Source organism: Contarinia nasturtii, unplaced genomic scaffold, assembly GCF_009176525.2.
Source record: "Contarinia nasturtii isolate CC-2019 unplaced genomic scaffold, AAFC_CNas_1.1 Cnas_scaffold_1037, whole genome shotgun sequence".
Lineage (NCBI taxonomy): Eukaryota > Metazoa > Arthropoda > Insecta > Diptera > Cecidomyiidae > Contarinia > Contarinia nasturtii.
Window position 1 is genome coordinate 8,750,757 of NW_022198383.1, and position 27,418 is coordinate 8,778,174.

At 34.4% G+C, this 27,418-nt stretch overlaps 2 protein-coding genes across 2 annotated transcripts in view; one reads left to right on the plus strand and one right to left on the minus strand.

Moving 5' to 3' along the window:
* Positions 1-26,231, minus strand: part of LOC116343748 (disintegrin and metalloproteinase domain-containing protein unc-71) — a 94,372-nt gene extending 68,141 nt beyond the window's left edge. The window contains exons 1-2 of the mRNA XM_031771965.1: positions 26,208-26,231; positions 25,044-25,091 (exon numbers count right to left, since the gene is read on the minus strand). Coding sequence (XP_031627825.1) covers positions 25,044-25,091; positions 26,208-26,231 — 72 coding nt within the window. The remainder of the gene's footprint in view (positions 1-25,043; positions 25,092-26,207) is intronic.
* A 621-nt stretch (positions 26,232-26,852) lies between these two features.
* LOC116343750 (neurogenic protein mastermind-like) overlaps positions 26,853-27,418 on the plus strand; it is a 16,503-nt gene continuing 15,937 nt past the window's right edge. The window contains exon 1 of the mRNA XM_031771966.1: positions 26,853-26,898. Coding sequence (XP_031627826.1) covers positions 26,853-26,898 — 46 coding nt within the window. The remainder of the gene's footprint in view (positions 26,899-27,418) is intronic.

Sequence of the window (27,418 nt, forward strand, 5' to 3'; positions counted from 1 at the left end):
CTTCAACATTACATGTAGATAAAAACACGTTACTAAAGCCGAAAGTGGTAATTGTATATGGGACCATGTTAGATTGTGAAGATTTGCATTAGACAATGAATCAAGCACATCGTCTCCCCAACAAAGTCGGTCATTGAAGTGTACTGAAGATGTGAAAATATCCTAATGACATTTGTAGAACTAATCATTAATCAAAATCACAATGTCCAATGGTGTGTTTCAGATTGTAAGATTGTTTGAGATGTGAAAAGGGTTTTGAAGCAGCGCTATATAGAACATGGAATGTATGAATATTAAATCACGTTAAATTTGTGTTGTCCATTTGGCTGATTCAATTTCATATCTCGTGTTTTTGGTTGTTCCATTTTGAAGCGCGCATCTTCACGTAAATCAATAAACGCCTGTCCTTAAATGTGAATTCAGCCCGTCGGAAGTATTTCACTGGCATGAGTGAAATTTAATCAATTTAATTGGTATGTTGAAATTCGAAATGTTGTTTGCATGAATGGTTTCGAAGACAAAGACTTTTCAGCTCTCAACATTTATACAATTCAGCGTTTAAAATAGGATATGGTTGTCCGCATCAACCGTATATCGAATCAACAAAACCGAATTTGGTGTTTTCTGTTATAATACATATATAGATATGGTCGCATATATCATCGGATTGGTTGGCCATTCCAATTTATTTATTTTGTGTTGAATGCATGCATTACAAGACATCGTACGCTTAAGATTCGGTTTCATCACATTTGTGGTTGGTCGCAAATGACCAAAGTTATGTGGCAATATACGACATATTAAGAAAATCGATTTTCATTATCGTCGAAATGAAATCAACATCGCAAACGAACCATTAACGAGATTGTTTGGTTTTATTTGTAACGCATCCAACAGTGGCCGGCATTTATTAAATCAATCAAAATGATGATGGTGCGTGTATATTGAAAATTTGTCTAATTTTTCAAGCATCCTACATATAGATATGTCCGTGTTTAGTCATTTATCTTGTCAGCTGTGGCATTTTCACACACAAAGGAAGAATCAAACTGATTCGATAACATAGATCTGCAACAATGTATCGATTACATTGTAAACAAAGACATCAATTATTTCAAGCGATAACATTGCACATTTGCTCAGCCTTTAGTGTAGCCATAAAAGATTTTATCTGCATTCGGTGTCAAACACATTCTAGTTTAATATTGTGTTGCGTGCATGTTTTTCTCTCTCCCCCCCTCTCTCTCACTCTTTCACTCTGTGTGGTGTGTATCTGTAAGAGAGTTGGTAATTTATCGCTTGCAAACAAACAAAAATTGTTATTATATAGGAATGCCGCATAGAGAGTACGCAAGAGAGAGAGAGCTGAAGAGTGCCCAGAGGAGAGGATAGAGAGCCAACGGCGAGTGAAAACCAGTGAGATTCATTAACCAGTTTTACAGCAGTCGGAAATGCGATAAATTGTATGTTTAATCGGCCAATCGAAAATATTTGAAATATGCCAGTACAAGTTTTGTAGCGATGTGCGATCAACGCTTATCATGTATGTAATTTTGATGAAGAAAGAAAAAAATTAAATTGCTCAAGTTTCTGACATCAAAACTATCACAGAGATTGTAAACTACTATATTGAATCACCAATGTTTCTCTTCACTTTCGTACAAAGTCATCAAGTGTATCAATTTACACAGCACGCAGAGCGAGAGAGAGAAAGAGAAAGAGAGAAATGTAATGTCGAAGCGGAAACAGCTATCATTTCCACGAGAAAAGCACAAGAGAAATGGTCTGCAGCACATATACAGAGACAAAAAAGCGATACATACAATGTTTTTGCCGCATGAAAATGTTGTAATTAATATCAAAATGTTTATCGCGGCAAAATGGGAAAGCCATCGAGCCATCTAATTCTTGCAAAACTGTTTTAGCTGATTTGTGTTGATTCGCGGAACGTTGACTGTGTATCAGCGAAAGGGATTTTCTATTGTAAATATTTAACCGTGCAAACAATTACATGATCGTACTTACAATTTAATTTAAATTAGATAAACACACGGAACATTTTTGCAGCAAAGAAAAATGAAACATATACACACGGTAGCTGATAAGCTGCATTGAAAAGCAACAAGCGAAAAGAGTTTTCGAAGATCCCGAACATTGCGAACTTCATGGCATGCCAAGAGTACGGAAATGTGAAATGTGCGTCGATATTTGTATCGTTGTTAGCTATATCAAAAACAAATTGCCAAAGTTCGACGCGATGTACAAACTTTGCCATACACATTTCGAGAATTTCATACATGCAGACTTAATGTCGCACTTACAGGATAGGGAGCGGAGCGCATACTTATTGAAAAGTTCCATTTCATATGCTCTCGCACAATGAAATATATATATGTATATTGTATAAATCGCTCTCAACGGAGATAAGCATGGTATAAATTGTTTCGTTGATTTTACAGATCAAGACGTTATCTCAAGTGCGTTGTTCGTTCTTTCGTTCGTGCCATGTATGTCGGTGGGGTGTTGTGTATGCGTATTTATAAATGCCAACTTTATCCAAAACACGCATCTATGGAAACAATGGAACGCCATCGGCAACACGAAAATTTACCCATTGAATTTATTAGTCATTTTTACTGATGTGAATGCGTGTTATTTCGTCACCCCCGTATCCATCCATACACATATATTGCACACCGAAGACAATGTAGACGAAACTCACTTTGTTATTTTACATACATATATTTCAACGCCTAAGTTTTCGTTTCGCGATAAAAGTTTCCTCGGTCTCGGTTGAAAACAAAATATTAATTAATAATTGATAATATGAAATTCTAGTTTCTATCTCGCATCATGTCTGTGTGCACACATACAAACGCACACTTTGGCCCTGCAACCGACTCGGAGATGAGCTTATTAATTTTCATCGACGTCAACAACAACAAAGTAACAAACCAATTACCAATTTGGCTGATATGCATGCGTCGAAGCAATATTTCACTAACACGACCAACTTTGATGGTTCAAACTCAATTGTTTCACATTTTGGTTCTTTTTCCATTCGAAGTCGCCATCTCGACAATTTATACTAGACGAAATAGAATTTTCCATATTACAATTTTGATAATAACGTATATGCTTCAAATGCGAATGATGGCGAATCAATTTCAGTGTATCGAGATCAAAAGCGACGAGATTTTTTATTGAAAAGTTACATGCAGATCACCTTTCAACTTGAGAAAATGAAGTGTTAAGTTAACATACAAATCGTTGTTATGCGGTATACATTCAAAATTTGATTATTAGCCAGCCACATTGGATGTGCGGCGTGTTTTGAACATCCTCAGAGATTTGAAAGTTTATTGGATTGAATGTTGTCTGGAGAATACAAAGGGCGGTCGTGTTTGTCAAATTTTTAAATTTTATGCGGTAAATAAACACATGTATGAGCACACAGATGCTTCAATTCAAAATTGATCTTTGGAGAATTTGACTCTCTCTCTCTCTCTGTCTCAGAGGTCATGGTGCAATTTTTTCAATGTATCGAATACGATCAGCCAAATTATTTTGAAAACAAAAAACGCTCTAAAAATCTTTTTTAATTCAAAACCAAGCTGTTTGCGATTCAGAGTAAAGAGTAATGTTGCAACATACAGTTTTCTTTGAATTTTCAATAAATTTACATTTTACATGATCAATTATGAGATGATTTGACCAGGAAACTTGAATCCGCTGCAAATTTCACGTGAATAATCACTACTGCACAATTACCATTCCTGGTAACCAATTTGTTGGTCTTTTGTGTGAATGATGGTTGCTTGAAGCGGTGATTCTTCTCTGGTATTTGATGGATGTATCAATTATGTGTGTATTATTCATAAAATCAAAATCGGTTTTGCGCGTGAGTGTGTGTGTATGAGGGCATCAATTTGAAAATGATATGCTTTGCGTGCATTAACTGACATTTCTAGCCAAATTGATCGCTCTTTGGTATAGCGTTTAATCATCAAATTTCCATGAAGCTATTACGCGTGCACATTTATCTTTCACGATTGCGTGAAGAATGTTTTACTGTTCGATGTGGAAAATGTTGGATTGTGGTGTGGTTTTGCTTGAATGCTTTAGTGATTTGAATTTTGTGAAAGCACTAAAATGCATAGTTTATATGAATAATTGAGCGGGATATATTTTCCAATAATATATCAAATGAGACGTTGCTGCTAAAAGCTTAGAGAGAGAGAGAGTGGCAACCGAAAAATGTGGGTTAATTTGTTGGGAATGGGATAAGTGATTGGATAACTTCCAAACATGTTGGATCCTGTCATTTAGAAACATTTCCATACAGAATTGAACATTAATAATAATCGTTTTTTGCTCTTGTCTCCTTTTGGCACATATTATTGGGAGCCACACCCGATGTTTGAGTTTATATATGGTGTTACATTGCCACAATCCCTTTGGTACATATACCAAACGCATTTTTCTAGCAGCAAATAAACGATTTTCAACAGAAAAAGATCAAGAATTCGAAATTGCCTAAAGTGGCAAAGATTGTGTTAATAAAACGAAGAGTGTGTAAAAATAAATGCGTCCATCGATAGTAACGAAGAAATGTGCGAATCTTTATGCGAATTGAGACATTGACAAAAATCAACTTGAGCACATATTTCAATAGAGGCAATATGATTTTATGTTATGTACACATCATCTATACACACACGCACACACACACACATATGATTTGCTTCTGTATTTTTTGAAATGATCAAGTATATATGTATGTGTATCTGCATGACATGTCGGAAAATTGTTTCTAATCCATGAGAAAAAGACGATACCATTTCGAATAATCTTCATCAATAATAATCCCAAAAATGGCATGAATCATGGAAAACTATTGCGTTTCCATCCGAACTTATGGTATAAATATCCATCTCTCAAGCGCATTTTGATATCGCATGGCACAAATGGTGAAAAAGAACGAAAATTACGAGATATATCTTGTTATGAAGGATACTTCAATCTTCTCTCTTTCTCTCTCATTGGAATTTATTCCTTTCATAATCGTGTTTATGCAAGTGTGTGTTGTCTCTTTTTGAAACCAAAGCAACGAGAATGAGTGCCATTTATATATGTGGCACGCAATGTACGACAGACATGGCATAGACTTCGAATAATATTTGTTTATCTTTATTCTGAAAATATTTATTTTTGAACGTATTATGTAAATCTAATAACTACAGTATCTTTTTTTTGCCAGAGAATTGTGACACTGCTTGGGACCGTATACTTTATCTCCATAACCCTCTTTGCACTCCTTGCTTTTAATTCCGTCGAATGATTTTTTTTTACTGTCTCAAGAACACATACACACATTTTACCCCCCTCAATTGTTCGACGTGATGAAATGCTGCTTAGAACCTCAGCTACAATCTACACATAAAACTATTTATGTATGGTTTGTGTAATAGATTTGTTATATAATATCGGTTGTTGTTGTTGGACATGACATGAAACAACACCGACTCATCCTCCGATATCATGTCGCCGAAATGTACACATATTCGTTGGCTGATTGGTTGGCTGACGGATAATTTTCTTATATTTACATATGCTATGCTGTCAAAAAAAATTCGCTCTCGCGTTAAAGCAGCAACGAAACAGTTACGAAATAAGCTTGTTATTCAATACGAAAAATCTCAAAGTGACGTGAAAATGGAGTGGTTTCAAGTAAATGGTTTGCTCACGATACTACTGTATGTACACGCACAAAAAGAGCACAAACTGTTTAGCATAAAACAAACAAGAACAAAAACTATTTTCACAGATTTTACGAGAGAGCAAAAAAAAAATAATAAGGAAAAACACAATGATGAGAATTGCGAGCAGTGGTTGCGGCGCTTCTTGACTCTGAATGTATATCTTTTGCTTTTTAACATGCTCTTCGTATGACAATAACTTAGACGCTTGTGACGACGTTGCTCTTTTTCTGCCGCTTTCAATCAGTACGAACCCGTCATATACTTTGATGCTTCACTGCTTCGAAATTTTCTACCATCACATCCGATCATTTTCACTCGTATTGCTCGAAAGACTTATCTATCTCTCTATTTTTCGCTCTCTTCTTTCTCTTCATCTCGTCCGATTGCGAATCAGATGGATATGAATTAAACGATCTTTCATGTATCATGCTAACAATGATTCGACTCTGTGGTGAATGTTGCCCTTACATTTTCAGCACTTGATACTTTTTGCTTCCGTGTTTTCTTAAAAAAAATTTGTATAAATTGCGGCAAATGGAATTTATGCATTCGCATCGCACATTCAATACATGTATCTAAAGTGTTTAAACAAAATTCTGGCACTACCAGAAATACTCTGTCACCCTCTCTATCTCCTTCGCGAGCTCCCCATTTTCACCGTCTTACATTAGTTCTATTTTGTAGTAACGCGGCTGTTTTGCATATATCCTATGTTCGTTTAGTTCTACTTTTAACATCCATTTCATCTGTTTACACAATGTCTCTATCTTATTTTCCATTACATCTCCATTTCATGTTCGTATACTTCTAAGACAAACAGCCGAGCTCTTGTTTGCATTGTACATTAGTGTAGTGTGTGTTCTTTAGAGAACGTCGAAAAAAAAACACTGCCGCCCCACACTTGATTCTAATGGTTTCGATATAATAATGCATTCAAGTGCGCACAAACGCACACAAAACTTTCAGCGAAGTGAATACAACACACTGGGAATGTGCGTTTCTGTATTCCATAGCGTAAGTCTCTTGCGATAGTTCATTGCCTTTTAAATTGCCGCCTCTGGATAGATGAAAAGTCTCCGAAACACACAAACACGAAAAAAAGATTGTAATATTTTTCTTTTTCAAAGTTTCATTAATCGTATGGGATGAGATGGAAAGGGGGTACGAGGGGGAGAGAAATTCATTTTCAGTGTTTGGATAATAACTTTTACAAACATTACTGACGCTTTAAATTGACGAGCGGAAGCAATTCTCTCTCATTTTCTACAGTGCCAATCACCAACAAAATACATGAATGTCACATTCATGTCATCCATGTTTAATCCAAAAAGTACGCTCATTTCGTCATCATTATGTGAATAGTTTGGAAACGAAACATATTTTATAAGCTTTGTGTATCGAAAGAATGGTACTTCGTTTTAAAAGCGAATTCAGATTCCTTTGGAAATTGTATTTATTTCTTTTGAATTTGGGATTTTCTCATCAAAAGTTATTGGAATCGTTTGTTAGGAGAAACGACTCAAGTGCTTTCTGAGAACGCACAAAATCATGAATAATCTTCATGTATTGCTTGAAATTTGTTTATTTTCCTTGCTAGACGGATGATATTTTTCATGGTAAATTCCAATCTAATTTTATTTCAATTCGATTTGACTGGATTTTTATCTGCACAATGACACTTGACCTTTAAGCGATTCAGATTTTTTCATGAATAAACAAAGAGTCATAAAAAATTGAATGTATGATGATTATTGGTGGATGAGAGTAAAAGGAAAATCAAAAAATATGGATCGAAATGATGAGCCCACTTCATCTATTACGCATCGAGACATTCTCAATTAGAATAATCAAGAGCTTCAAAAATACTAAAAATAATTTTCCCAAGGAGAACAGCGAAGAAGGTTCACCTAAGTAAATTCTTGAAAGATATTTTATTGCTGTTTTTTTGTTTTGAATTTATAAAGAGACGGATATCGTAAGAAATTGAGTTCATTGCTTATTGCAGTAAGCGCTCAGTTGCTACTCAAATTAGCAATCATGATTCGCATTCGATGACAGCCACGTTGAAAATTCTTCAAAAATGATCCAAGCTTGGCTTTTATTAATGAAAAGAAGAATTTTTGGTTTAATAATCGGCTTATTTTTGGTTCAAATGTGAATTTTTGACATGTGATGATATCTAATTTCGATTGTTAGTTCAAGATGGAGTTTCCATTCAATCGAAACTACATTCTTCTTATTCCATAATAATATTGAATTCAGAAAATAAATCTTTTGCTTTTCAATCAAATAGTAAAATGATCTCTGAACCGAACTTTTTCATTGTTATGAAGAGGATATCGTGTTTTTTTTATATTCACTTTTGAATTCAGTTAGAAATTATTCAAATTATTGGGTCTCTATCATATCCCAATACTTATAAATGGAATGTTGTCGAACATTTAAAGTGAATCCTCGTCAAACGGCAAAAAGTCAATTTCATTTCAGGTCATCTAATTTGCATATTGTTAATGTTTGACTTCTTTTGGCAGTGGGACGGAAAACATAAATCAAAATACAAATTGGTGAATGTATCTGAGATTTCAAGAAAAATGGCATGTAAATCACCTGTTCGATTCTCAGCGAACTTCTCGAATCCTTTTTTTATGTTCGATATTTGAAATGTGAGTTCCCAAAAAGGAGCGGCTTAAATTAAAAGTTTCGAAGTTTGCATATGAATTGTGGTTAAAGGAACAAAGACAAGAAATGCGTATGGGAAAAAATGTTGAGAATTAAGCTTTGGATTTTAAAATTCATTCGTCGAGCCCGATTTAAGTGAACAGAAAAAAAGCGGTGTGTGCAAATACGAAGTAAACCTTTGATTTTCATGCATAACTTAACCGCTTCGCATTAACATTTTGCCCTCTAAAGTCGTCACGAAAAACAACAGGTTGAAGAACCGAGGTATGGTAAAAGTCATTTGCACTAAGTGCGCATAAAATTTTTCCTTTACTCTTTTTTTTCGGGGATTTAAAAGTGTTCGGTTGAACCGTTCAAGTTTGAATCGTTTTATTTTGAAAGCGAGGTACGTTTTTCTCTTCTACGTGATATTTTCAACCCGTAATTTGGATGAGATTTTATAGGTGTGTGTGTGAGAGAGAGAGAGTGAGAGAGAGAGAGAAAGAAAGAGAGGGGTTGACATCGAAATTAATAAAAATTCATCTGAAATTCCCAGAAGTGTGCACAAAAGAACAATGTGAAGAAGTGCGAAAATCTTCTATTAAATTGAAAAGTATTTTGAAAAAAACCAAAAGGGAAATGAAATACGCGCACCATTTAAATATATTGGGATGAACTGTCTTTGCGGTATGGTGATGATTTACTAACTGCAAAACGTATTTACAACACTTCCGAAATGGGCGTGAGATTGAATGGTTTGAATGTAGTTGATGTGGAACACTGCCAAGAATCGACGTTGAAATTTATAACTTTTCTATAAAGCTGCATAAAAATCGTTTAGTTTGTACTAAGTTGGTTGAGATTTTTTTTTCAAATCTCTTTTTCTCTCTCTTTCTCTATCTCGTCTTTTGCTTTTCATCTGTGCTTTGCAATTGTATGTGCGTGTTTGGTGGCGATAGCAAATGAAAGAAAGCGGCAAGGAAGAAAATATGGTAACAAAATCGTCTTCAACACTTCGACAAAATATGGAACGAATTCGAGTGGCATTTCGTTTACGTCGATGCGGCAGGTGAATCAAAAGGAAAATATTGAAGAGTGAAGGAACAACGAAATTCGTTAGGTTTTTCCATTAACAAACTTTTTGACAGTTTTAAATACGATTTTTGTATAAAAAAAGCAAAGGATTTACTTGATGTATTGAAACAGCAACGCAATTTTGCTATTTGTGAGGGAGCGAAAAATCGAAAGGAAGCAAAAATAAGAAAACACACACACACACACACACCGGTTTTGAATGCAGCAAAAGTAAGCTAACAACTTTGCAAACGGAATGAAGAAGCCAGAGAATAAAATGAAAAAGAAGTTGCGAAGAATTTTCCCATTGATGTAAGTACCTTTTGGATATACCACTTTTCATAGGTTAAATTCGAAGCATACGAAATCGTTTAGCAATCCTTTATAATTAGTTTTTTTTTTCATCAACCCATTCCCATTGCTCTGCTTAAAATTCAATGTTGGCCCATATTTCGCGGGGGGATAACGATTTTCACCAAATGAAAAGTGCTGCAAAGAATTTCAGAGGCTAAACGATGGGATTAAATGGATGGTGTGCACGTGAATATTTTGTGAATTTGAAACTATTTCAATTGAAGTAAAACGTATCGTTGGGATTATGTTTGAGCTGATGGGAGAGAGAGAGGCAACGTGCGCCAAGTGGTTCTTCGTGCAAAAGTTTTGGATTTAATTTTTCTTCGGCTTTCATCAAAACAATTTCAAACCGAGAGTGGCTGATGGCAAAGATGGAGAGAGAGAGAGAGAGAGAGAGAGAGAGAGAGAGAGAGTAAAAGAGCAAGAAACAATATTTTTCACACACACAAGCCAATCGATAACTTCTAGATTCAATTGCTAAAATCTTCTCATGAAATGAATTGAATTTTGCTTCCAAACAATAAAGTTTGCAATTGTAAAAACACCTTGAACCAAAAATTCATTAGTATTATGTTGCGAGTTTTGGTGAAAATTTCATTTAAATCGAAGTTATTCATTATCACAAAGTTCAAAAAGAAAATCACCGAAATTCGCATTTGATAACAAATAAAACCGGGTCTTAAGTGTTTTTATGGAATTTTGCATCTGCGTAAAGTGAAATTCGACATGGATTTTCGTTTTTTTTTGCAGACAAATATGTCTATTTTATGATGAACTCAAACAAACCGAACGGATTTTTTTTTAACTAAAACATTTTCAGCATCAACACGAAGCACATTTGAAATACTAAAATCATACTTAATCTTTGAATTGACAGAAAATAAAGTATGTTTCTCATTTAAATACTGTATTTGATCTTCTTTTACTAGAAATGTTCATGTCTTCTTTATTTGTGTATTTGAAATTCAAGATCGTTTATAAGAAACGATTGAATAAGTGCATGCGTAGGTTCATGTTTGAAGTGGTAAACCTATATTCGGAATAATATTTTCAGCTCAAATCTGGCTGCTGAAATCAGCATGTTTGAGTCCAAAAAATTATGAAAGCGCACGTAACCATGTGGTATAACTCGATAGAGCTTTTAAGAGCAGCAAAAAAATGGTTGATGGTGTACACTTCTTCAAACTGAATTTGCTATGATGATTAAAACGATGAATTGGCAATCGATTTAAGCGCAATTTTCAAAGATTTTCAACATATTTACCATGGGTAGTTTTATGGCAGATTAAATATGAAAACCGCCAATATTGGATCGAGATTTATAGGAACAAAAGACTCTTTTCATTCAATGTGAATCCGTTCATTGCATTGTTCAATATATGCTGTGTATGTAGTTATGTGATAAAATACAGCTCTATTCATCGAAAAATTCAACCACTGCATCAATTCATTGCATTTTACTGCAAATTAATGAATGATGCAATACTTAGTAAATATCAATTTTCATTTTGCCCGGCTTTGAAGCTTTAGCGGACGATATTGTTTTTAAACTACATACTCCACACCATGTGAGATGCAAAGATAATGGAAAATATAGTGTGTTTAATTTGTCTTTTTATTTATGATAAATAATCGGCGTAAATGGCGAAAATTGAGAATGGTATAGAGCAAGCGAACACATTATGTCATGAATATAAGGAGCGGTTAAACGTTATACCAATAATGGTCGATATCTGAAGCGTATATTGCCATTAGAGAAAGGCCAAGGGTTTGTATCTATCATATTGGAATAGACGACATTAAAATTTATAGTGAGTTTGTCGAGTATCAAAACTCCATCAAATTGGCGATTTTTTTTCTCTCTCGTGAAATTCGTACATACATTGAATTTCATCAGCTTAGTGTCGTATTTTATTGTTTAAAAGCGATTGTAAATTTGAAGTGAGTGACGCTTACAACTATTTCAATGTATTATAAATATTCGCACAAATACGAAATGTTTGAAAGTCTCTTTTGTGTTCGACATTGGTAGCAATGTGGAGATCCATATGGTTGGGATTCAAGGAGCACAGAGACGAGAAAAGAGAAAGAGAGTGAGCGTGATTTTCACTACATCTACAAACAATGGCAGCGCTATACATTGAAATGGAGTTTAAACATGAGAAAAGGGTTAAATATGTATTTGAATTAAATTAAAGAACATTTTCAATTAAAATTTGTTGTGTCCGTAAATTTTGTGGTTTTAACGAATTTACTCATGTGTGTGTGTGTGTGTGTGTGTGTGTGTGTGTGTGTGTGTGTGTGTTACTGTCGTACTCATTGTTGTCGTCGACGTCGATGCTAACATGCACTCGCATTGTATATTTGTCATTTGAATGTTGCGGTTTCCATGCTATTGAAACAGAAAAAAACATGAAACAACAAAAAAAGGGAACACAACTTGCGAAACGAATGAATAAACAATTTTCCTGAATTGTCGCTCATACACACATAATATGTACTGCGAATATAAGGAACGAAATTCCAATAGTACCAACAGCAAATGAGTGTACGATTGCCATGGGTTAAAATTGAAAAATAAATAGCAGGGGGACATTTGGCGTTTGGTATTCGTGGTGCTCATCTTGGATTGTTTTTGTCATCGACAGATTTTCTTGAAAAAACATTTTTTTGACTGGTGCTACAGACCGAATACAATGCTAAGAATTTGTAACCATAGTGACACCTTCAAACTTGTTCGCATGTCCAATTTTTGATTCCAATGGCATTTGCCATTGGTTGTGTTATAAACAAAATCATCATGAATTTAATGCATTTTGGTATGTATGGGTGCACCTCTAATACCATCTGCAGCTTTCAAATGATCAGATCCTAGCTATGCTGTTAATATTACGATATGAAATCATTTCGATAAGCAATTACTGGTTGTGTTTCACGACTTGAGGCGAGGTTAATGGTTCACAACATCGTAACATTACTGAATTGACAATTTGTATACTTTGGAGAAAGAGGAAGCGATGGGTTCTTTTTTTATTTTTTGACTTCCCCCGATCGCGCCATACATTTTAATGTATATTTAATAACAGTAAATATGCGACGGAGGAGTGAGGAATTGATGACAAAATCCTTTTCAATGGTGAGCACAATAGATATAAATGCGCATAGCAATTTATAGTGAGCGTACAAAATTTATGATGGTCATTAAGTGGCTTTTACATGTGTTCATGTGCACACTGTTACATTTGGAGATGTTTTGCGTGTTGTTTTGCCGTTTCGTTGCTCATGTTCTTTCGGCTTACGATGTCTTTGTTACACACACCATTTATTTTGGCCGAGACATGAATCGATGAAGCTTAATTTACTCATCCCCCGCATTGGACCATCAACTTACCAAAAATTGGTATTGCAAACGTTGAGCATCATCATCATCATCATCGAAGCTATGACGATGTGCGTATACCATCTTTATGATTAATTTAATTCTAATTTATTTTTAATTATGATTTTGAGCCTTTCACTCATTCTCGATATAAATTCGAGTGTTTTTTTTTCGTTTATTTGCCTATCGTCTGCAGACCTTTCATGTTAGCACAAGAATACAATTTTGTTAATTGAAAACGTAAACGGGTCATTATTCGATTTTCAATTTACAAGCATCATCGCAATCGATCAGACATAATACAGTGTCGACAGTACTGGTTTTGAAGGCATCGTTCATGAATTCGAAAATGTTTCTGTTTCATTTCGTTAAATTGAAAATACACGTTCTCAATTTTCACATCGTTTATCGAGCAATTGACCCTCCTGCTTCAAATGTAGTGTATAATTTAAACACAAATTAACGGTTTGTCTTCATTTTCAATTTAACCAACTTGAAATGTCTACAGCAAATATGCTGTTATTTCAATCGGCACGCGGTTTTTTGAACCAGCCACCAGATGATGGTTGAGGGGGTGGGTGTTGCGCGTCCAAATGAAATTCGTCATTAGCAATGCATTTGATTAGCAGTATGGCCGGTGTGTGTATGGTGTGACTGCTAAGCGAATTCACAAAAACAATCATCATTTGCATCTGTTGTTTGGGCGCCGTTCTTTGTTCGAGAAAGGCGCACCATCAATGGCAATAAGCCTAAATACAATGTTTACAAAGTTTTTCCCATGACTATCGCACCGAATCCTAACACATGCGTTCCGTGTAGGTATGGATCACACATATTTCGTTGATCCACGTATGTATACTGGATTTCCATATAATCATTTGGTGCACCTGTTCATTCCCATTCTTCTGATCTACCGCAGAAAAGTTTTCGGCAAAGTCAAACCGATAAGCGTCAAACGAAAATTGGCTACAAATGATACAAACACACAATTCTCTCTCTCTCACACGCACACACAACCGAGGCGAAGCCCGCATTTCGCAAAACACCGATACCAACCAAAAATTTGAACAAAACCATTCTCACAAATCCGTATTCATTTGTATACATTTTCATTTAATTGAAATCAAAAGGGCCTGAAACATAACAGCCGTACACCATAAAATACTTCATAAAATCCACACTCGCATTCTCTCTTGCTCTCTCCATCGCTCTTGCACTGCTGTTTGCCTTGCCTCCGCCGGTGCAGACGTTAAATTTTGGATTGGTGCCAGCCATCCAACGTATTTTCAATGGGTTTTCTCGCGCGCACACTACTGTTTGCAAATTTGTGTGTTCCGACATAAATTTGATTACTCTAACGCAAATAAAATGTTACTACGTGAAAATAGTAAATGTATACACTATACACAAATAAATTTTCATTCGCTTTTACTTTTGATTACTGCAGAACATTTTGCACATGATTCGTTAATTTTTCCAGATTCGTAATCGTGTTCACCATGTGACAATCTATGTTTCATGTTTTCGGCTACAATCTGCAAAACAAATGTTATATAACACACGCAATAATATTGTATAAAATTATTACGTGCACAAAACGACACGACAATGTGTTCGAAGTGTTCGAATACATTTGAAACTCATTTAAATCAAACAAAAATGAGCTAGTTATGTTTCTGATATACACAGAATTGCTTCTCTGCATAACACACAACTTTGAATTGACGGTTATCGATTTGATGATTTAAAATTATTGTATTTTAATTAGAAGCATTTGATTATAACTAGCATGATAAAAGCACCCCATTGTTGTGTGTGTGTTGAAAGGTGCGCACGTGATACCAGCAAAATGATTCATTTGCATTTTCGATAAACGAAAATATGAAATTTAAATGAAGTTTGTTTTGGATCAAGGTAAACAATAATTTACCACTTTGTTTACTCAACAGTCGATTCCTTTCTCAGTTCATTATTTGTGAGCGTGTGAGTGTGCGTTGGTATTGAATTTGCAGCTTTTTCGAAGAATTCCAGACGTTTTTTGACTACACATTAACAATACCATTGTCAGAAATAGATGGTAAGAGAACAATCATGGCTCTAGACTATTACCTAAGATACTTTAATTTTCCTGAAAATCGAAGCGAAGCCATTCTCATTTGGCACTGAATTGTTATGGACTAGAATGCGTAATTAATTTGTTTTCATTCAGATATCATAACGTGAAATCATCTTTTGTATGGACAAAACATGTCCATGAATTTCTTTCATCTGAAATAATGGTTTCGCCGAATCTATCGGATTGAATGTATTTTTTTTTGGTATTTTTGTAATTTAAATTCAATAAATCGCTCTTTTCATGCTATATGCAGTAAATGGAATAAATTATTGTTTATAATGAAGAAAAAAATGTGTTGTACAGTCGAGAGCTTATTCTCATTTTGTAAATATCCACTTTGATGCAGTATTTCGTGGATAATTTTAAAAAAATGTTCCCATAAATGCTTGCACTGGTTGCATAAGTATGTCTGTTGAACCGTGAAATGGATATACGCATCTCTGCGTTTATTAAATCTTTATATAATTTATGACAAAAATTCCTGGTTGTAAAACGGAATAAATATTTTGCTTGATGTGGTAGAATCATATTGATGAATAAATTACACAAATAATTTCCATTGCAAAAGGAATATTCAATGTATGTTCTCGAACTTGAATGATTGCGATGGAAAGCAATCATAACGAAAACAAAACGACACAAATCAAACGAATTTCATTGTGAATGCACTGAATCCAGTGAATAAACAAAAATTCCGATGAATCACATTAAATTAAAAAAAAAAAAGTAGAGATCTTTTGAGCGAGAAAGAATAAATTAACATTGGAGTTTCATATGAAGCGGGGAAAGTGAACAAAAGCGGGAGGAAACAGAGAAAAAGATGTGGGAAGAAGTATATGTCTTTGAATTTCCAAGATTTAATTTCACAATTTCATGTGCGTTTTTACTGAAGTTGTGCAAGAAACGTTGAAAACCCCCCAATAGTGATTCGAACCACCATTGGTTCACTATGTGATTCGATGTTAATTAAGTTTATTGATTTTGCAATGACGACGAACAAACAAAAAATGAACGTACGTGGTCGGCGTGTTTGTGCGAAAGCTCTATATTAATTTATTTTTTATGTGAAAAGTGAAACAGAGTTAATTTGATTTAGCAAAAAACACGTACAAATGGAAAATTTGTAGCCACCGTGAAATCGTAAAGTAAACATCATCAATAGGTTTGTCGGTTGTGTTTGGTATTTGCTTCGATTATCTTAATACAACTGCATCAAGTGGATACATGTCGACTGTTTCGCTAATTCATAAAGTTTGCATGACCTTTTTGCATCGCTGATTGCCATCGCACCAGAAAATTCATTGCTCGATCCAAGTATAAACACCCGCTAAACGATGGCAATGAATTTGATTTGGGATTCTATTCACTTACCGCAACTATGTTGCCGCAATGCTTTTTAATTATGTATTGTGCCCTGGCATTCATTCTACCACTCTTGCCCCCTCACGCACTCTCTTTCCATCGCTCATACAGTTCACCAAATGAGTTTGTATCGTTGAATTTACCATTTTCAATGAAGATCAAGCTACTTTTTTGCAATGCGAAGCCACTACAAGATTGTTGCCACAACAGTGTTTGGCACAATAATGCCAAACATTTAATACGCATACATATTCAACGCAAACATTTTGAAATGGGATTTTCAAGAAGCAAGTTAGTAAATAAAATCCTTGACTTAATTAAAGTCGAGCAACAGATTCGAACGATTTTAAATATTTCTGGCAAATTGATGCTGTGGCTTGATATTGATTCACTAACAAATTGGACTCAATGCACGATACGCAGAAAATCTATCTCAATTCTCATTCGTATCAAACATGCTCAAAATGTTTGGCTTTTTTCTGTCTACGATTTAAATCGATATTTAATTGGCAATTTATGTGCTTTGCACATTCATCGGAATGAATAGCGTCGCAGTTATAAACCCATGGCACTAAACAAAAGAGCGTGTGTATGTAAATATAAGATGCTTTAAGCGTAGGTGTTTCAATAAAATGCTATCGATATGGTTTTGCCTTTTCCGATTGTATTCATTTGGTTGACATTGTAGAGACGGCGTTTGTATTGTAGTGTAGTTAGGGTGTTCCGCGATTTGTATCACGGTATGTTATAACATACCGTGATTTTTATCACGGAACACCCTATAGTTTTGTGTACACGTGTAAACATCAATTTAATGATTGCGACATTATTCATTGAAATGTCTATTAAGGTAGGAAAAGATTGTCTCGAAATAGAAACGTACAAAAAGTTCACTGACAAATGCGTTATTTTGTAATCATTGATTCAAACGAGATTGCAAAATATGAACTGAATTCGTTTAATTAAAAAAATGTACATTTCCATTGAACTCATTATGCGCACATTTCGATTTGAATCTCATTAAAACGATTTTGACTCTTTTGGAGTCCTTTGCTTGAATTTCAAATGATAAGACGAATTCGTAATGCACGATTTCTTTTACTTTTGGAATAACGAGACTGCCAATTTATTATTAAAACGCTGGAAAAATACAGCGATGATAAAGAGAGTTCAATTAAAACGCAGCAAAATACAAAAACATATTCAAGAATTAATGCTCAGAATTGCTTATTATACCAATTATTCACTTTCTCATACATTTTCCATTGAAATGCTGCAAAGTTTTTTTTAGCTTTCATAAAAATGTGTTTGGAACAAAAACAAGAAAAAATAATAACTGTCCAGCCAATTTACTTGGAAGTGTTCGATGTATTGATCGAATGAGTTGAATTAAAAAAATATTTCTGGACCTTAGGAATTTTAATCAAAATTGAACTCGAGAACCAAAATTGCCCCCGGGATTTTCATGCAAATTCTTAGGAAAACCCTTTTTTCCAAATAAAAATAATTTTCCCGGACGAAAATTCCCAAATATGTAATCTACAAACAAACAAACGGAAAACGATTTTTTTAAAGCTTGATAATACATCAAGCAAAATAAGCAGCCATTTAAAATGTCACATTTTGAATGACAATTGTTGATAAACAACATTTTTGTAATTACAATTTCAGCAATGGGATGAAAAAAAAGAAAACTGTTTTAATAGCGTTCTTTGTTGCAAACTGTATTTATAACGTAATATTTCATTGTTAAACAAATTAAAATTTGTCATTTTTTATGATAAAAAAGTAGCAAATGCATTAAATGTCATGCATTTTTTGGTCGTTCCGATCTCTTTTGTTTTGACATTATTTATTTCAATTTTTAATTGAGTTTCATAGCTGCACTCGACATTTTAATTAACAGAATTCTTTCGCTATTTTTCAATAGTTGGTAGCTTGGGAAATCTGCTGAAGCGATCTCACTTATCGATGAAATACAGAAACATTGAACTGAATTCGGCAATTTCCACCGAGATTATGTGGAACTACTTGTGAGATTCTCAAACACTCCAAAGTGTTGGTAAAAGTTAGATTTCTGGCAATAAATCGAGAAGTTTGGTAGTAATAATGTGATTAGTGATTACCTTAAAATGCGATAAAATTGGATTTGATTTAACACCATGGTCCAATTGGAAGGCGGAGAAGGAGCTTTTTGAATATTTCAAACATAATCCGAGTCAATGGGTGTGGGCTTGTGTGTCAAAACAGAAATTGATGTTCGACGCGTGTGATGAAACATTATAATTATTATTTTATCGTGTGTTTCAATGGCTTTTTCCATTTTGCTTCTGCAATTGAGGAAGTGCTTGTTCAGAACGGGAGAGAATATTCGTTTTAACTAAGTTTGATTACATATTGTAAATAATAAATGTCGTCTGAGTTAAATTATAAGAGACTCTTGCAAAGCTTTTAGGCTTTTGTGCTATGAGCGATATGAACGAGATGCACACACATCGAGACATACATAGCATATCGGGCCAAATGGAGAAATTTTATTAATTAATTTTGAAAATTAATCTAAACATGTGTATGAGTATATGGTACAGACAGGACCATATTCGGTTGAGTGTGTTATATGTGAAAGGAGCCAAAACCGAAAATTCACAACCTCTTGAAATTATACACATCAACATCATCACACGTACACGTACACGTACATCCACTTTGCTTAATGGGTATCATACAAGATAATTCAGGGCAGAGTGTTGAATTTTCACATCGGAAACTTAGAGAGAGAGAGAGAGAGAGAGAGAGAGAGAGAGAGAGGGAGAGAGAGAAAGTGAGAGCATAATGTTAACAATCCTCGGATGCGTTGAAGCTAGAGCAAGTCAAAGAAATTACGAAAAATTTAATTTGATTTACATGTAGCACAAGTGCATATACACTGATCGACGCCGGATATGGTGTGTGTAAATGTGTGTATGTATGAGTTCACATCTTGAAGCAATATGACACTTGTAAGTAGAATACAATTCGATAGTATACTATCTTCATGATATTTTATGAATAGCGCAAATTAATGGCATGGTAAATTTGGTTATATCATAATAAAATTAGTAAACTAAAGGCAGTATTCATTTTGTTTGACATGCATCTCATCTATTAATATCCTGTTGTTTGCTTCGAATTGAACCGTATTGTATGCAAGCAATAATATAATGAAAGATAACAAACAGAGGACGAGAGCAACGAATTGGCAAAATCAAAGTACACACAACAGATTCGGCATATTCAACAAACTAATAACTTGCTTCCATTGAAAATGTCTAAAATTGAAAAAGATCTCCCTCCGCCAAAGAAAACTAATAATAATATGCTTTGATGAGATTTGGCCTCTTGAAAATGAAATGCCGGTAATGGCATGCACACAATACACCGGATTTGAATTAGAGATAATGTGTGTCTCAAACATTGTGAATGCTGAATATGGAATATGGCAGAGTGAAATCAGTGGAAAATTAACTATAAAATGTTGTTCAATGCCAGTTGGTGGTAAGGCATTAAACAGCATGTGTTAATTGTGATGGTTTTTTAATTTGAATACCAAATGCTCTGGGTGGCGTCCAACCTCAATGCATATTACAATGTGATTACATTTTATCAATTGAATGAGAAATGTGGGGGCTCATCTTTGACAACATCATGAAAACAAACATACAAATCATTACATCCATTCAGTATGAAAATTCGCTACAGTTGTTACTGTCGTCATTATTATGGATAAAGTAATTTTATTAGATAAATGTCTCTGTCATATTGCATTCAAGATTTTATGATCAAAGTTTTAGTATACGCATAAAAGAACGGCGAACGAATAAAAATTGAACTTTATGTGTGGCCACATGACTTTCACTCAGCAGGAAATTCTTTCATCTTAATATTAATCACCTTCAAATCTGACTGTAATCTTATCAAGATTTCTGGAAAAAAGAGAACACAAACTTTTTTCTCCTTCTTATTCTTCTTCGGCGAACGTGACCGAGATTTTCTGAATTCATTTTACATCCGCCTTGGACAATAATACTTTTTATATCCCAGTCTCAAACGAGAGTTGAACTTTAAATCAGTGTTGAATTTCGGCCAAAAAGTATATATGATATAATCGACTTACTGGGAATTACATGGAATTAAGCAATTAATTCTTAAAATCCTATCGAAAAATTCATTCGAAAACACTGAGCTTATGTGATGAAGAATGTGAATATCGTTAAACATGATTTCATTGTTTGTAAATAGGTTTTATGAGCAATGCGCACTGCATATTCCCTTTATAAATCATTTTAATGAGAGTAATAAGGCTTTGAAAGATTTAAAAAAAAACTACGTTATGGATTTGAATTTGGGATTCATTGAATAAATTTCCATGTCTGAACGCCAATAAATTGGATATTTCTGTCGAAAATTTAATAATTATTTTTTATGCATTCCAAAAATGTCATCCACTATGAAGAAGTGTCAGTATTAATTAATTAGAAATGCTGGAATAAATCATAAGAATTCATCTCGAAGAATGGCTTATCTATCGCTATGTAGTTAGAACGATCTGAAGTTCCACAAACCTCTAATATACATGCATGTCTGAGTGCTAGCTAAATCTCATTCAATTTTGGAATGTTTGCATTTGCGATTCAGATGAGCAATATAATCATCATCGTTATTATAAGTCGCATTTTGGCATTATAGAATTTGATGGTTTGTGTGTCGCGTGTGCTTATCGAAATTGATGATGATGAGAGACCATAAAATTTGCAAGCAAATGAATGGCAAGTCAGAAATAATCGAAGCGAAAACTAATATAAATTAACCCAAAATGAAATATCTGTTGTTGCTCAATTCAGCCGCATATTGATTTCTTCGATTTGTTTATTATAGATAGCTGATTAGGAAATCGTTGATATATTTAGCTGAGTAGTCAAGGCAAATAACAGGTGCATTGGGTCCACATAAAATACAGACATACACATGGTTATTTATTGAAACCAAGCACTTGGTTTGCATTTCGATTTCATAATTCATAGATGTGTCTTTCACTCTCGCTCTCTCTGTCTCTCTCGCTCACCAACCGACATGGCCACCAATTGTGCACATCACTCAAAAAGCGCCGTTAGCCATACGAATAAAATATTTGGATTTATGCTATTTGCTTCTTCACCATACGAAAATGAGATTCAATAGATTCCGTATGCAAATAGTTTCATGCTCGAATATGTATTTTCTGGAAGTTTCGCCAGTTTCGATGCAAAGATTGAATTGATATCGGCCAATATATCTTCGCATCGCCCACAAAAATGATCATTTGAGGCACCATTTCGGCCATTTGGTTTTAATAAAAGTTTCCCAAAGTGAGATATTGATTTATATACGTGCATTTAGTGGGAATAATCATGGTTGAAGAAGTTGTGTGCCTCACAGCACCACAGAAACTGCTCAAAGTATGTTGGCCGGTTGAGGCAACGAGATGGTGCTTGATTTATCGTAAATTGGCAAAGTTTTCGCAATAATGAATGCCATCCATCTGAATTATTATTATGCAGGCCGTCTCTAGTGGTATCGAATATGGGTATGTGTGTGTGTGAAAATCTTCACTCGACTACCTGTGATTTCATCGACGGTGTCGTCTCGTTGTTGTTTTCGCCATCAAACCATCATCATCGTCATCACCACCAATCCAACTCATTGCAAACCGAATTGTCGAAGGAATAGTATTAGAAATTGTGATGTCCCAATACGATTTCGATTTTACGTGCATTTGTATCGTTGAATTGACTACGATTGAATCTAAACGAATGGATAACGTGCAATGTTGCCAAAGACAAAGTCAAACAGTTTCTTATCCGATATTTTGTTCGTCATCACTGGCTGCAATTCTGCGTTCAATCGTTTCGCTTCAATATTGCAATGATAATTTTATTAGTTTTTCGTTCTATTTGCTCAGATTGGCATGGTAAAACGGTAACAGACTTCAACGCTTTTTCGAAGACATAACTAATATTCTTCGATTCTGTTTTGTCTCATCTTCATTTTATGTTCACATAAAGTGTACGATAATCATTAGTTTTCATTGCGTTTTTCCTTGCTTCTTTCATTCTATGCTCTCTCGCTCGCTCTCTTTCTCATCCCGCTCTTTTTCCTCATGAACGTTCTTCTTCTGCTTAATACATATCGAACAAATCTTTAGTAAAGCCAATACAGAATATATATTTCTCTGTATCTGATGCTGTCACTAACACGAACACATGCATATCATATATTTAGTTGCAAACTGCATACAGCTCAATAGTACTGCCAATATATTCACGTTTTTCATTGCTACTCAATTTAAAACAGCTCTGCAGGGAATTCGGTTTATACATAGGGAGTGAGAGAGAGAGAGAGAGAGAGAGAGACATAATCAACCGAACCCATAATATATATAGCATTTTCTCACTCGGAAATACTATTGAGAATATTTCATTTGCAGAGTGTGACTGCCAAAGCGAATATAAATTGGAAAAGATTATGCAATGGAATGCAATATAAATTCAAATTATTTTTTCCACAATGTGGCCGCAGCCAGCCAACGCATCCGTATCGTATATACACAGCGGCTGTAACTAAGCGAATGCACTAGCACGCGTTCTACAGTTAATTAATATTGAAAATCCAATTCACAAGTGACAAAATACGTTACTGAATTCAGATGTCGAAAGCGAAATACAACACCGTGGCTCTCTTGCTCTTTTGCTCTCTTGTCATCATCTACATCTCATATCTCATTTGGCATTGCTCTATCTGTCGCAAAAATTGATTGATTTTCCAAGCTCATTCATTTCCATTTAATCTCGTGATAATCAAAGTTTGTCGTTTGCAAAAAAGGGTACATACTTTTCGAAAATTGGCATGACGATTTCATTCAAGTAGAAATTGCACTCACCAATGATCTTTATGACAGTCAAAAGAGTAAACTTATTCACAAAATTTTAATTGGGAATTGAGCAGTTGTGGTGCATAAAAAACTAGATATATATATATACTTTATTCATATTTGCATACATTGCAATCTTTTCATTATGGGCAATGGGGAAGCGGTGCACTGTTTTTCATCCATTCCTGTTCGACACATTTTCGACATCGAAATTTCTTGATTTTCCGCACATTGTTATTTTAAACCGAATGCACTGCAAAAATCATTACAGACACACAGATAGAAAAAACAACAACTTTTAATTGGCGCCCCAAGAGAAACTCTCTTTCACTATTTTCTCTATTCGCTTTCAACTGTAATTTTGATTCGTTAGCATGCTATTTATGTGCGATAGTGGATCGAATAAGTATTCACAGTGGATTTATTAACTTGTGTTTTTCATATTTTCATTTTGGGTCGAAAACTACAAACCAACAAATTTTATGAACAACCACTGTTGTGAATAACTTACGAAATAGAACACTTTTCCGGATGCACATTTCAAACTCAGTATGGCATGAGACCGGAGTTTAAGGCGGTAAAAAGCGAGAAATTTTATCATCGGCGATGTGGGTGGAGTGAAGGTTGTATGGATGAACCAACGTCAGTGGTGATGGGTGGTGTATTGGTGATAATAACTGCAACTGACATGACAGTATACAAATGCAAAAACTTGTGTAAGCATTTGTTAGATTTAATCCGTAGTAAAGGTATTTTAATGAACAAGTTCAAAAATTTATGGACCAACTATTTCAATTCAGATCAAATGGAATCGAAAGTTTTTGATACCATCTAGACGAAATAAGGATCATAGACAGAGCTGTGATGAACGAAAATAAAACCTATTCGACGAATCAAGTTTAAACTGCAGAATTTTCAAGATAAAAAAAAGATGGCGGCGAAACACCCGCCATGCCCCGCATTGCAACTTCCCGAGAGAAAAGGTAGATTCACAGTGCTGCTGCTAATTAAACAATTTAATTTGTTGCGAACAGGTTTTTTGTTTCATTTCGTACGTATTTTATGTTTAAACTTCAGAACATGCTGCTCCATGGATACCGCGCGTACATGAAATCCATATTCGAAGTTTAATCAAATTACCATAAAGTCAATTAAATGAAACCGATGCCGGATTTACCACAGCCAAAAAAAAAAAAAAATCCGCCAACATTCTGCATGATACTTTATTTGGTTTATTTGATATTTTGGTGTAAATGAAGTAGACTGGTTTCATCATACCATACAGAGACACCCATTGTACACCTTCTACCGCAATGGCATGCGATCGATAAAATCATGACCAATGTTTAAAATTATAATTGAACATTCTATGTATATTAAATAAGCACTTACCCGACTGCGACTACGTCCACCTTGGTTATCGTACGGTCGTTGCGGTGACTGTAATAAACAACAAAATTTGTTTGTTTCGTTTTTATTAATAAATGAATATGAACATTATTAAAATTACCAACAATGTAACCAAATTAATATTTAAAATTCAATAATATTTTCGAACGAAAAATAGACGATTTTATAACTATATGTTTATTGGAATGGAAGACACAAAAAAGGATAACTCTACTACGACGCCGTTGATGAGAAAAAAACGAGCTGTCTAATTAAATGAATCACATCGAGAAAATATAGTGAATAAAAAAGTGAATTCGTTTTTCATAACTAGAAAATGCCATATAAATATAAAAAGAGTGTAAAAAAACACAAAAAACAAATATGTTTCGAGTAGTGTGTATGAGAGAGAGATAGAGAAAGGAAGAAAGGAGAAAAAAGTTTCGTCCGATAAATAAACATTTCGAAATGATTTGTGTGTCTAATGTATTTTGCCATTGAAGCTATCTATTGTCTCCTAAAAGTCGTGTCACTATGTATTAAATGATGGGGTTTGTGCTTTGTCTGTTTGTGTGGTATAGATTTTGTTGTTGAGGGGAGAGAAAATGGCTATAGTTTTCTTGTTTTTTTCTCTACTTTAGGATAAATCGACAGAAATTTTCAAAATTGTCGACACTTTTGATGTGCACAATTCCGCAAATAAAATTTAATGATGGTTGTGAGTAGGGTTGTTTCCACCTCCTGCTCTCTACCACCTCCCCTTCGATTTTATTAAATGAAATTGAAATTTTGTTATGGAATTTGTTTAGTTTTTTTTTTTGTTTCTTCTCTGTATATGTGATAAGAAAAAAAGGCATCATCAGCATGTAATAAATACACAATAGCTCTGTGAAAAGCACACAATGTTTTTAAATGCACAAACATATAAAAAGCTAAAGGCAATAATGCTACTGTATACGTATATATCACTCGAAAGCACCAGCACCAGCAAATTGCTGCGAATAAAAAACGAAGAGGGAGCGATAGAATAAAATAACACAAAACAATACGCATTAATGACGACGGTCCGGACAACAACAACCAACTTATCAATATGGAAACATCGTAACAAGGCTAATTTATTTTAATGCAGCCGAAGAGAGAGAGCGGAGGAGAGATACGGCATACAAATTCCAATTGTTGTGAATTCATCACAAAAATCAAACACAAGATAAAGTTTCATGGAATTTTTAATAAATGACGTTCATCGTTGTAACAAATGTTTTTCCACATCTTTTTTTTATCGATGAATTGTGATAAATTGTAGCAAAATTCGAACAAGCGAACCAATAACTATCGAAGATTTTGCAATTTTAAGCAAATTTCCGAAATATACTAATAACAAATTGTCAGAGATTGCAAATTTTATTATTATTTTGAATAAGCAAAAAATGCACATTGAAAAATAAACAAGTTAGCTGGAACTCGATGTTATGTCAGCGAGATAAGAGAGGGAGCTTTTTGAAATATCAGCGAATTTGCTTTGAACTCATTAGCATCGATGAAAGTCGGTGCCGTTCGTGTGTATTCTGAAAATTGTCACGGACACATTATACTGCCACTGTGTGTTATAAAGCGCTTTATGCGCTTGATACCGTATTCAAATTGAAATGAAACAAAAATACAACATGATCTAGTTTTCTAAATAGAAAAAGCGAAATATCGAGAGAAAAAAAATTGTTTCAATTTATGTGTTGAATAACGATTTTTAGGTTGCAAGTGCAAATGCATTCGAATGAAAGAGTGCTAATGAATAGATAGAATAAATAAAACATGCAAAATGGTGTATACAAAATTGAAGCCAAACAATCAGTAAAAAGTATACAAAATGATGTGATGGATTATAGAATGGTCTCTCAAAAACTCTTGTGCGCGCTGTATTTTGGTTATAAACATGGCAACATTACATAAATAAATCATATCGGCTGCTAAAATGAGAATACTATAAGCGAAATGTCCGTAAAAAGTGTGCACACTGTTGAATGGTTAAAAACTGTACATACAGTTGGACTCCGAATATTCAAATGCTTCGGTCATCCGGATTGCTGTATCCAATAATTCGAAGAAAATTGATGTTCAAAAAAATTGGTTAAATTTATCAGAGTACGACTGTGTATATCGTTTAACATACAAGCTAAAAAAATTGTGGATTAACTGTCAGTTTCATAAAATGCGTGGCTCCACGAAATGTGAATGAAATGTTCAGCGCGTGAAACGAAAATCATCATATTTTCGCAATTTTTATGAGTGTTTGTCGGCGCAAAACAAAAAAAAGTAAAAAATGGTTATTGATTGTAGCCAGCTCGGCAATACGTTCGCTGGCTCACATCTTCTTACTA